We start from the raw sequence: 13509 nt of genomic DNA on the forward strand, positions 1-13509 counted from the left end.
AAAATAATTACTAATTACTGTATCATTTTTATATGATGTTATATTTCCATCATAACTTATGTAGGCATCTGAATCTTGGCTTAGAAGCCATAAGAGATCTCATTTAATACTGTAGTTTATTAAAATTCTGCTTTCATTAAGATCGGTAACATCAAACATTGACATAAGATACAAGTAGGTTTAGAGTTCCTAGTGCTAGAACCATACTGCAATCATTTATTCTAGAAGCAGTCCAGACATGCAATCAGCTCCTGAATAGGACACACACATGAATGCAGATGGGCATTCTGCTTGCACCCCTCCCCCATATTGAGACAGCACCAAAGACACACACAGAGGAAGAAAGAGAAGGGAGAAGAAAGGATGGACCTAGTCATATAGTGTTTTCACTCACAAAAATTGTGCACTCATAGCTCTCAAGTTATGAGACAGAAATAGTATAACCCTAACCCTGCTGTACTGACACCATGCAAAAATAAGCAAACGATGTGACAGATCAAATGTACACAATCATGCCATGTGCATGTGTTTGTATGTGTGAGACAGAGAGATCATGAAAGCAAGTGCACATGTATGTATATGCACATCTACACATGTATATATGGATACTTTATTGGCCTTTTAAGATACTGACATATAAAAAAACAGATAAAAAGCTTATTTTGAAATCAATATTTTTATAAACTTCCAACTTTTATCTAAATGCAAGAATGTGGCAAAGGCACATTTCTTAAGTTTAACCTGTTTTCCAGATAAATTGGAACAAATTTTTATTTAACTGACTTCAGTCTTTCAGTCAACATATACGGATATGTTCATTCTTTCTGAAAAAAAAAATGGTACAAATTTTACTTCATCTAATTTAGTCCTCCAGACAACATATATTGGCATGTTAATGGCATTTTTTGTTGCTAAATGTACAGGCACTTTTATATATCTGGTCAGTGAAGCAGAGTAATGAATTCATATAGTGGCAATGTTTAATACCGAAATACTGTGTGAAATGCCTTAGTGACGTACAATGTATGCGGTAGGCTGCAAAAAAGTAGACTATGCTGCAGATATTCTGGACAGATTTTGCACTGTGCTAATATCTATGTTTTGTTAAATTTTCTAACTCTGCTATTATAATACCTGATAACTTTCAGCCTGACTGTGGTGGTGGTACAGCAATATTGTTCTCTCAGGCTCTTGATCTCTTTCCAAGTCCGAATGATATTTTTCAGCAATGCCCGATCCATGTGCTCTTGCTGATCTCGCAATGAACGAGTCTGTCTAAATCACAATATTTTGAGAAATACTAACTTGTACTTGTCTCTAGTTAGCTATCAAAATTCACACAAAAGAAAGCTTAATGAAGAAAAACAAAGGTTGAAAAAAGGAAAGATTAGTCCCATCACCTTTTAGCTGTTGAGGAGTGAAGCACTGGAGACTACTTTTCTCAGGCCCAGCATTTTTTTTTTATAATTAGGGCAGTACCTGTCTCATTTCCCTTGCCTTGTTTTGTTTAGTACGAAAGTGCTTCCACCTTGCGGTGATTTTGTATCAAATACCTGAAGAAAACCCTCGACGCCCAGCCCTGCAAACAGGTGTCGCATACAGAGAGTGCCCCGAGACAAGATCTGAACCCTGAGCTGCTCACTGCAGCGGTGACAAGCATTTTAACTACTACACTACTGGGAGCCCCTTCCCTTGCCTTACCATGCCTAACCCCTTTTAAGGTGTCAGCTACCCATTCAACAACTGGATCAATTTGAGGAAGCATTTTGCACCCTGTGGGTATTGAACTAAGTGGTGTCTTTGCCTCTGGCCTCAGATGCTGGTTCTGTAATCACTCAGCTATTCCCTCCCCCCAAAAAACTTGGCAAGGGGAGGGAACATGAACATTTCTTAAGATTTCTATTGCAAGTTTCATACAGAAAAATAGATGAATGTGTTTATGATCTAACCCTTGATGATGACAATGATGATGCATCTAAAACTTAGTGCAGCCTCATTGCTCTTGATAATGCTACTAATAGGTAAAGAACAATGTGAAAATCAAATGAAGATACTGAAATAGATGTTGACAAGAAAATCGAGACAAATCAAAATAACAGAGAAATAAAAAAAAAAAATTAGCAAATATGTTCCACTAAATGTTCACTTTGATAAGTTCTACAAAAATAATGGTTTGTAACCAATGATAATTGTCCTTTTTTTGCATTTTTTCTACTGTCTTACAAAGCCCATATAATGATCTAGCCAAGGTTGTCAGCCTAGCCTGGGTTGGTTTCTTTCACTAACTCTTCCAGTTGTGAGTTTATGATCAACTTTTAATCTTTCACTTTGAGTCTAGCTTTATTTGAGGAGCATCCTTTTTTTTTTTTTTTAAAAAAATCTTCCTGCTGCCTTTCTCCTTTTCTTTCTCTGCAACTTTCTCTTTTGCTCCACCCTCTTCCCCAATTTCTTGTTTGCTCTTCCCCCATCTTTTTCTTTGTCTTTTGCTCACATAGGAAACTGTCTCAAATTATTACACCAATTCTTTGTAAAAGATATGTACCAGTTTCTTTTGCACCATACTGTTTCATCTTAAATCATCTTTAACGTCTTAGAATGCAGAAAATAAAAATAAAAATTAAACAATCTCCAGAGCAGTGTACACATGTGAAACAGCCTACAACCTCCACACAATTAAAATAAATATTCCTGCCAAATTTGGTGGGATTCAGACAAATGGTGTGGATGTGATCAGTGCTTAAGAACACACACACACACATTCCTCACAACACTCTGCTAAGACTGTTAGAAATATTCATTTATGTGTTTAAACATCACAAAAGACCGTGACATTGCAACAAGCCTGAAATGAAGCTGACCACTTGTTTGCCTTTTATCACTTACCTATGTGAACCCCAACATGTAAGGACTACAATAACTGCTTTCATGGTTTGTACCACAAAGACAGCAGGCAAAGGTACACATAAACTATCAATTAATTCAGATGTTACTTTCTACAACAGTCCTAGCCCTTGACCATTAATTAGCATAGAAGGCTAGCTTTAGGTTTGAAAACCAACTACAAATTCCACATTACAGAAAAAAAGGGCTGAGGTCTCTCTACAATTCCAAATGAGGTAACTCATATCTTGTCCTCACAATCAAGGATGCATTGGCACAGTATGCAATTTCTGGTAGCCTATTTTGAAACAATAGCATAGTTAACAAAGATGGAGGTACAGATGAAGATGTAAGAAGCTAAATAAACAAAGCCAGGCTTGCATTCCACACCCTTCGACCTATCTGGAATTCCAAGGCTTTATCTTTACACACCAAGATCTGAATCTTTAACACAAATGTAAAGTCAGTCCTTCTGTATGGATCTGAGACATGGCGTGTGACAAATGCCATCACTAACAAGATACAGATATTCGTCAACAGATGTCTGCGTCACATCCTCAACATCAGATGGCCCGAGAAGATCTCAATTACAGACCTGTGGGAGAGAACCAACCAAAAACCAGCCAGCCAAGACATCAAGAAGCAGAAGTGGGGCTAGATTAGTCACACCTTGCGAAAGCCAGCCTACAATTAACAGACAAGCTTTGGGCTGGAACCCACAGGGGAGGTGCAGGGTTGGGAGACCCAGACAGACATGGAGGAGATCAGTCCACAGAGAGGCAGATACAGCTGGCATGACATGGTCCCAACTGGAAAGGGACGCCCAGAACCAGGTCCGATGGCGGGGTATGGTTGAAGCCCTATGCTCCACTGGGGGCCAATAGGAACAAGAAGAAGAAAAAAATGTTGAAACAATAAGGGTTCCTTTCTCCTGTTCTTTTGTGGGGCTGGCTGCCTTGCCGTAATATAACCTTAGTTGCTGCTTGGCGTAAAACACCAACTACACACACACTTCCTCCAGTTCCCAAGCAACCAAAGTGATCAACAAAGGAAATATAATGACAACAGATTGTTCATATAAAGGTATTTCATGACTTTCTCTCTCACAGATATACATCTTCACCTTTGCATATATAAGTATATATATACCAATAAAAGCATAAAATATGCAGTATTTTTTTTTTTACCTGATTTCAAATTTATAGTCCTGTAATCTCTTTTCATAGACTGTGCGGTCAGAAACACTCATTTCTCCCTAGAAGGAAAAAGTAATTTATAATTTTCATTAAAGAATTATGAACTTTTAAAGTCCATGGATGGTACTCACTGCCACTAATAAATCAAAAAGACAATACTTATATAATTTGATTACCTTTATTTATGGTGAGAGTCTCTGCTTCCATGCCTTCAACAAGAAGAAACCAGGGCCAGACCGCAACAACAATTAGAGCAACATCATAGACTTCGTTATTCACTAAAGACAGTGTACTCATAGTGTTTGCCAGGTTTGTAAGAGTTCTTGGTTTAACCACCAGGTGCTTTTCTCCTCACCCCTCACCAAGCCCAACAAGCCATGTGGCCAAGTGATACCACAAGGGCATTTCCAGTAAGGCTACATTAGGGCTACATGAGTAATATACTTTGGCCTGTAGATGTATAGACTAGATTGACCCAGGTCACAGCCTTCTAGCAAAGCTAGGGATTTACACAACCAGCAGCTGACTGGTATGCACCATCTTGTATTGTAGATACCAAATAGTCACCTAGCTGTATACAATATATGTTTATCTGAGTCTGTGTCTATTGTCTGCTGATTCAAGTGTTTTGATTTCTGAAACTTTACGAAAATTTTTGATACATTTAGCCAAGAAGCTTCAAAGCTACAAAAAGTTTCAATGTCTTCCTAGCTAAAACAACAATTGGAGCTGGAAAAGTGAGGAAGAAATATAACTGCTTGTACATAAGCAAGATTCTGTGGTACATATTGATAACAGATGTAAAATAAACTTAGCAGCTGACTATTCCATAACTGGTTTCTCATCAGGCATAAAAATTGTCAGTAAATCAATCTTTAAAAATATTACCTAATTAATCTCAGTCAAAAACATGAACTATGACAGAAGTGCTTTCATTTCACATTTGACACGTTAGTTTTTAAGCATTTAACTTTAGTTTTTTAATGAATAAAAATACCATTTTGTAAGTTACATTTTTTTTTTACGAGAGCTGCACATCCATTTTTCCTTCTGGCATTTTTGACAATCACTTTACTGATATTTGCTTTGGTTTTACAAAAGATCTTTTTATCATGCAAAAAAAAAAAAAATCATCTTTAGAATTTTCAGGGCTATTTCAACAATAATTGGGATATTGACAATGAACTCAGTTTTCCTTTATCTTATTCAGTGTGGTCAAGATTTATCAATTAAGAGCCTTCATTTATCAATGACTTTTGAGGATTTAATGATACAACAAACCAATTATGATCTAAATTCTACACTCAGGTTGTGATACTCTCAAGGTTTTAACAAGAATTCATTCAGCTTCTTTCTTCTTTTGTGTTCCAAAGTATCATATGCCTGTCAGTTTTTCTGTAGCTCTTTGAGGCCACAGCACTATGTCTGTATAGTGGGCAGAGCTGCAGTACATACTCAGGGGTCTGAGTCTCCCATCTTGAATGGGCAGTTTTCAGTGAATGACAACATTCAGCTTCATTTGTAGACAGATATGGCAATTTGTTTCTTTGATGTTTCACAGACGTATTAAACTGTTCTTACAAAACAATAAACAATATTATACATAGCTCTTTACAGCTGAGTTGAATATGTATAAGGCATAGTTAAAAAAAAAACAAACACCTTTACTGAGCGGTGGAGCAAGAAATTTTGAACTTTAAGAAGTGTTAAATTTCACTTACCTTGTGTGAAAGAATATAATCTTGAAGGTGAGCAGCAGACATCTTCAAAGCATGAAGCTAAAAATTAATAGCAGGTGTAAAATATATGCATATACAAACAAATAAAAGTGATCCAAGGTCAAAAGAATTTCTGATGCAAATGTGTTGAATCATGATATTTAACTAACAAAATTCCCTGCATTTCTTCCTACAGAAATGGAATTATAAAGAGTGATGATTATGCTTGTGAAAGTTTTTCTTTTCAAATCAATTGAAAAAGATAGTAAGTTTTCTTGAGGATTCTGGCATCATCATTAGCAAGGTTCCCAGTTATTCTCAGTCTAGCACAGCGGTTCTCAACCTTTTACTTGTGACGCCCCCACTCCCCCCGACGAACAAAGGTACATCCGCGCACCCCCCTTAGCCAGCAATGTAAGCTAATTTCACTAATACCGGTATAAGAAACTTTTAATAAACGACCACCTTCGCCCCCTTGTAAGCAGCCCCACCGATTGAGAACCGCAGGTCTAGCACCTTGTGACTTGACTCCAAAAATCAAGGACCTAGGTCAAGGGAAGACCTTCTGGGACCAAAAGGTCATCAAAACAATGAAAGATGTGCTGGAAGACTTTCATTCACTCCTTTCATTTTTTTCCACTCCTGTTTTGGGAGATACAATGCAGAGGAATTTTTTATCAAGACTCAACAAAACACAACAAAATTAGTATGCCCAAATTATAAGTAGAAATTCTTTGAACTATTGGACCTTTGTAATTGTTATATATATATAGAAAAAAATGTGTGTATGCATGCGTGTACACAGATTTTAAAACTGATTTACATGTAGAAGAGTAAGACAGAAAGATATATCAAGTAGTGAATGACAATCACTACATGCTTTCAATGATACTAGTTTTTTTCTGTTATGAATATTATTCACCTGTCATCAAGCATGTAACATAAATATTCTGATCATAAAATAACCATTGATAATGTATTACAAACTCAAATAAAATAAGGTCATTTTTTTGGTTCTTAAGTACCTTTTCCATCAAGTGTACAGTCAAATTTCTGATGGAGCGTAAAGCATACTGCCGATAAAGTTGGTTCAAACGCATGGCAAGGACATGCTCATGACTAAACAGATGATGATGACTGAAGATGATAGAATTGATGTCTACATCAAGCTGGTAGTTTCCAGAGCCATCCACTACACCATCAATGTAACGGTTGTCATACTCGCACACAACTGCCTGAGAGAAAATGTACCACTGATAAGAGATAATAATCTGATTTTAAAAATTTCCCCAAAAACTATGTAAGTTGATTTTTTTTTATGCAGAACAAAATACCAAATTCAGCCTGAAATATTTTCTATGGAAAAGGAAACAGAAATAAATTTCTGATTTATTTGCATCTAGAGTTCACACTTAGGGTAGGGATAAGGTGCTATTAAAGAGACTTTTATTATCTGTTCCAGATATTTTGATTTATGAGAAAAATACATTCCCAGAAAATTTTTACAGATTAATTTCACATCTTCGATTCTACCTTTTAATATCAGATAACCTTATTACAATAACCACTAGTTTACCCACATATATCTATAAAGAATTAGATTTGAGAAAAAAAACATCTGAAGAGTTGACTAAACTTAATTGTTTATGCTTGGGACACTAGTTTCTGGCCCTTTGATCAAGCTATGCCCAGCACTAGTTTTATTTACCTTCATTCATATATTTAGGTTACTATTTCTCCTTTCAGTTATGGGTGTGAGCCTACTGAATAAAGTCTGAAGTCTGTACTGTGTAACACACTAAACGGAATTTTAGATTTTTCAAAAAATGTTTTTTTAGCTCATTTGCGGTGCAAGGAGCCACCAAGCCTGGAATGCATAAAAAACCTCCTCCTCCTACTTTTCACTCGACAGTGTCTAGAACACTGATGTCCTTGGAAATCACAAAGCCATCCTTTGTGGCCGCTTTCTGTGGAGTTTTGTGCATTTTATGTGGCGTAGAGCCATGGCAGCCTGCAAGGCAAAGTTTGAACTGCCTGTGCAAGATGTATTCTTCTGGCTATGATCATAGGCAGTCTTTTAATGTGTTCTGGAGATGTGGAAACGACATCCAGTTGACGTCACAATGTGCCAAGCGACTTACTGGATCAAAATGTAATCAATGAGAAAGCAGACCTAGTTGTGCAGACAGTCATGTCAAACCCTACATACCTCACCACATCTAACACAGGGAATGCTTGTGAAGTGTCAGGGCAACCTACTACTGAAAGTTTGGCAAGAGCTGTTTATTCTCTTACCAATTCTCTATCTCGACTAGAACTTGCTCAACTAAATTTGGTGTCGACCCCTGATAATCATTCAGAGTGTCGGAGAAACCATAACCCATCAGATTTCTGAGCAATTTCAGGCTAGAAAACTAGCGACTGCGCAACATATTAATAGACTCAAAAAAATTATCACTGCAACTAACGAGCAAACACAAGAGATTGAAAATCAGATTGTGGCCCTGGAAGTGGGAAATTAACTGCTAAAGAAAAGACTGGAGGAAACTGAAGGTGAAATTGACAGCTTGGAAGCAGTATCACGCCGAAATAATGTTAAAATCTTTGGCTTGAAAGAGAGCAGCCAGGAAAATTATGCGGTGTGTGCCGAAAAGGTGGTCAGAACGAGCATTGTGGAGATTCATCATGGCACAACGATGACTTAGAATGTGCACACCGCCTTGGGAAAACGAGACAGGATGCTTGATGTCCTAGGTCTCTGATCATGAGGTTTCAAAGATGGTCGGACAAAATGCGTCTTATTGGAAGTAAATAATTTCGAGACAAACTGAGAGCGGAGGGAGTCAGAGTGGCAAATGATCTGACCAGGTGGCAGGCAGATTGTATACAAAGAGCCCGTGACAAGGGTAAGATTGTCTTCTATAAAAGTCGAAAACTTCCTGCTGAAGATAGATGCTCCCCGCAACAATCACTCACGATCTGTAATACCGGTGAAGAGAGAGGGGGAGAGATCTCTGTAAACTTCCAGTCTCTTAGTTGCCAACTCCCTGTCGGCCTTCACAACCCTGATATGCTAGATAACAAAAGGAAGTCGTACCCCTATGACAACAACAACCATCGCCACGCAAATGATGTCACATGATCTCAAAATGGAACAACTTACACTTGGAAAACATGAACATTGGACGCAGAGAAGGACACTCCATCACAAAAGCCAGTGCAAGCTGTGAACACCAGCCAAGCTCGCTATGACATGAGATTAAAACAAGCCATGTCCACTCGTGCTACTCAACAGCAATGGCCAACAAGCTGGACTAGGCAACCGCCACAAACATTTAGTGATAGTGAAAATCTGATATATGGAACCGGGCACAAACAGGAATTCCTAACACAAGATGAGGACTCGGCCGTGGCTCGATCATACCATGGACAATTGGTTAGTACAAATAATTGAAGTTGCAATCCGGATGTCCTAACAAACAAAGATTTGAAATTTTTATTGTATAACATTGAAAGACTTTCTCGCATATACGACAATGTCAATTATTTAAAGCATTTTATAGGTGAATTTCATTTCATAGTATTTCTAGAGACTTTCTGTGAAAGTGTCAGGCTTGACACTTTCCCAAATCATGAAGTGTTTATTTCTCCAGGTTTCAAATTCATTGGATCTGCTAATTGCTTTTCTGGTGGGGTTATAATCCTAGTCAACAAAAACATATCCCACTTTGTACACCAAATTAAGGTGGAGTTTGATATGATAGTTTTATGTATGTTGAAGGACCTGACTCAAATGGAGAATGATTTTGTTTTGATAGAAGCCTACATTCCCCCCTGTCGATTCACCATATTATAAAGAATAGGAAGTTTATAATGGTATTTCTATGCATGAAGACTACATCCTGGAAGTGATTAGATCCCTAGGTGAACACCCTTTTGTTGTTTTAGGTGATTTCAATGTTAGAACTGCTTCTGAAAATGTTTCGCATTCTGATGCCTTATTTGAGAAATGGCAGCCAACACTGAATTATGCTCAACCAATTCAGCCAGTCGGTATAATCAAACCTCAGGTGATACTGTGATAAACTTGTTTGGAAAATACTTATTACAAGTCTGTAATGAATTTCAACTTTTTATTGCCAATGGTCTCACTGTTGGAGGCTTTTCATCTGAGTTTACATATAATTCTAGCACAGGATGTAGTGTGATAGATTATGCTATGGTGTCAAAATCTTTGTTTAGAAAATATAAAGCTTTTAATGTTATCCCAGAAGGAGTCCCAACATATGCCTGTTAAGCTCCACATTTTGCTTGAGTTTGCCAACCTCATGGTGACATTGAAAATTACATTCAGAAGAAGTAAAGAGGTATTTTGATGAAGTAACTCGTCTTATCCAAGAAGACTTTAATAAGGCACTTCTTAAGTTTAATGAAGGTCTCAGACTACCTGGGAATTGTATAAAAAGGACTATAAGTAGTAGCAATAGATGCAGCAGAAAGAACATTTGGTTTGATTTCAAATGTAGAAATGCCAGGAAATTACTTATGAAAAGATTGTTAACCTTCACTAAAACCCGAAGGGCTAGTGCTAGCTTATCTTATATAACAAAGATAAAACTTTGCTTCAGAGAAAGACAGGTAACCACAAAATACAAGTACTTAACACCCTGAAGAACGGGTCGTCTAATTCAAAATTGTTTGGTGAGAAACTTATGTCTCTCCAGAGAAGAAAATTTATTGGTAACTCTATAGTCCTTGAAACCTGGCATTGTCATTTTAGAAAGATTTTTGATTCCTTTGCTGTTTCAAGCAAGTCAAGCATAGATAATGCTAACTCTACACATGTTGCTGCTGCTGTTGTTGGTGCTGCTGCTGATGCTGATGCTGATGACCTAAAGTTAAATAACGCTATAACCATGGAAGAAGCAGTGCTGGCAGTACAATCTCTGAAGAATAGTAAAGCAGCAGGGCCAGACAGGGTTGAGTGGGGAACTTTTTTCCAACATACCTGAAGTTCTCTCCCCTTTTTTGGTCTCCTTTTTTTAATCATCTATTTAATCATGGAAAATTTCCTGATGCATGGACTAAAACCATTATTCAGCACTTATTGAAGAAGGGTGATGTTAATCAATCGGTAAATTACCGTGATATTTCTCTTCTAAACAGTAAAATCTACAGCTCCATTCTCAACAAATCCATTAATGAGTTGACTGAGGAAAACAATACTGTAGGAGAGGAACAAGCTGGTTTCAGGAAAAAACATAGCCCAATAGACCACATATTTACTCTAATGGTGCTGATGTAAAAGCAATTGGTCAGGCACAAAAAAACTTTATGTAGCTTTTATAAAGCTTTTGACTCTGTAACGAGGGAAAAAGTGTGGCAGGTACTCCAGAAGAATGGTATACATAGAAAAAATGTACAGAGTCATCAAAGCTATGTACGAATTTGATAATACTAGAGTGAGAGTTTGGAGAGATTTTATGGAGTATTTTGATTATCCTAGAGGTCTTAAAAAAGGAGAATGAGTAGCCCTGTTTTATTTCCCTTGTTTATAAATGAATTAACTAATGAAATACGACAGAAAGGTATTCACAGCATTCAGCTTTCGTCTGATTTGATACAGTTGATTATTTTATTGTTTGCTGACAATATTGTATTAGTGTCTGATACGGTAGTGGGTCTGCAGAATTAACTTAATGTTTTGTGGCAAGTTGCCAAACGCCTGGACCTTGTGGTGAATACAGATAAATCTATTGTTTTTAAAAATGGTGGTTTTATTGCTAAAATAGAGAAGTGGTTGTATGATGATAAAAAATTTGACATTGTTCATATGTACAGATACCACGGTATAATTATGTCCACTCGTTGTGTCTTTACACATGCTCTTGAAGACCTTGCCTCTAAAGCTCGGTTTGGTGTGATAAGTATTCTCCAGGTATTGTGGACTCTTAATGATTGCAGGCCAGCTTTTTTTTAAAAAAACTATTTGATTCGTAAGTGCAATCCATATTAATTTATGGCTCTGAAATTTGGGGGTTGGTGGCAAATAATTGCATTATCGAAAAATCCATTTGCTGGCTATGAAAAAAATTTCTAAAGGTAACAAGTAGAACTCCTAATGCATTGGTCTATAGTGAATGTGGATACTATGCCTTGTACATTAATTCATATGTTAGAAATATTGCTTACTAGCTCAAGATATTACAGATGCCACATGAGCGCTTCCCTAAAAAAGCCTATGAAATGTTATTTGGTTTGCACTATGACTAGAAGATTACTTGGGTTTATTAAATAATGACCTCATTGTATAAATATGGTTATGGTTTTGCATGGGAAATCAAGGTGTTCCCAATGTCAAATACTTTTTAAGTGAATTCAAGTTACGTTTGATGGATTGTTTTTACAAAGAATGGTATATATCAAAGTGAATTCTAGCTCAAGGTTCTTTCCCTATAATTTATACAAATCTTCCATAATACTGAGCAGTTTTCTTGGTGATATTAAGCATGAGGTATGAGAGATGCCCTGGTAAGATTTAGGCTAGGTGTTTCAGATTTGGGCTGTCATAAACTTCGCTATCGTTATGATGAAAATCAAAATAGGAAGTGCTTGTTCTCTCAAGATGAAGAAACTAAAATACACTATTTGTCTGTCCTTTGTATGCTGCTTTATGAGAAAACTACATCCCCAAAATATATTACAAAAAGACCTTATCTATTCAGATTCCAACTTATAATGTCAGACACTAGAATTAATATTTCTAACTCCCTAGCCGCATTTGTCTACAAAGCATTAGATCAGAGATGGGTCCCTAAGATAGCATATTTTTTGTGTTCTCTTAGTACTTGTGTTCTTGTAATTACACAAGTAACTTGGTATATCTACTACAATTGGAAAATTCATGTAGATAATCACATGCAGTTTGTGTATTAACTTGATATTTTTACGCTCCCCTTGAAACGGGCCGATGGCCTATTCAATAAAGTTCTGTTCTTTAAGGACATAAATAAACTGTGTTTTATTCATCACAGTGACGCTTGTATGTTCTCACTTGTACATCCATGACGTAATATTGGGATCTAGCTGATTTAACACAGGTCATTTATGTGAATATCCTAATATGAAATGTTGACTGCATACTGTTCAGTTTGCTGTCAGCATGAAGTTCTCTCTTTACATTAATTATAACTACTTTTTTTGTCTTTCAAGTTTTTAGGCCTTTGTCATCTGGAAAACAGATAATACTTCTCTTGCCATTTTTAATTTACTGTTGTGGCAATTTATAACAGCAGTGATCTTTTCCCCCCTTTCTCTTTACACTCATGTGTCTTGGTAAAAGCAACTAAAACCCCTTCATCTGCTTTAACCATCGACCAGTGCGTACTTCGTATGTGCTGAATAATTGATGAAATACCCTTATTCGGGGGATGTTTGAGCAGTATTTCAACCTCAGCTTCAATGTCAGACTTGTTAAGACAAGGTCATGGTTACTGTCACTGCCTGGATATGTCCATCTCGACCTTGTTGATGCTGGATTTGAAGTGTCTAAGCATCAGAATGAAGTTGATTTGGTTATGGACCAATCCATCCAGCGGATGCCAAGTGGCTGTCCTTGATTTCTTGTGGGAATGGCGCTTTCCACAGATGACGTCACGATCTAGCCGCGTAAGGGCTTCTGGGAATGCAAAGCGGACATGTATTCCCCGCATGTA

General features: G+C 37.0%; 1 protein-coding gene across 2 annotated transcripts in view; it reads right to left on the bottom strand.

The window, feature by feature from the left end:
* The window catches only part of LOC112573349 (coiled-coil and C2 domain-containing protein 2A-like), a 139807-nt gene that overhangs the window by 82638 nt on the left and 43660 nt on the right, over positions 1 to 13509 (bottom strand). For both annotated transcript variants that reach the window (XM_025253630.1, XM_025253631.1), the window contains exons 14-17: positions 6820 to 7029; positions 5798 to 5854; positions 4068 to 4135; positions 1135 to 1275 (exon numbers count right to left, since the gene is read on the bottom strand). In XM_025253630.1, coding sequence (XP_025109415.1) covers positions 1135 to 1275; positions 4068 to 4135; positions 5798 to 5854; positions 6820 to 7029 — 476 coding nt within the window. The remainder of the gene's footprint in view (positions 1 to 1134; positions 1276 to 4067; positions 4136 to 5797; positions 5855 to 6819; positions 7030 to 13509) is intronic.

The sequence above is a fragment of the Pomacea canaliculata genome, linkage group LG10 (genome assembly GCF_003073045.1).
Source record: "Pomacea canaliculata isolate SZHN2017 linkage group LG10, ASM307304v1, whole genome shotgun sequence".
In the NCBI taxonomy this organism is placed as follows: Eukaryota; Metazoa; Mollusca; class Gastropoda; order Architaenioglossa; family Ampullariidae; genus Pomacea; species Pomacea canaliculata.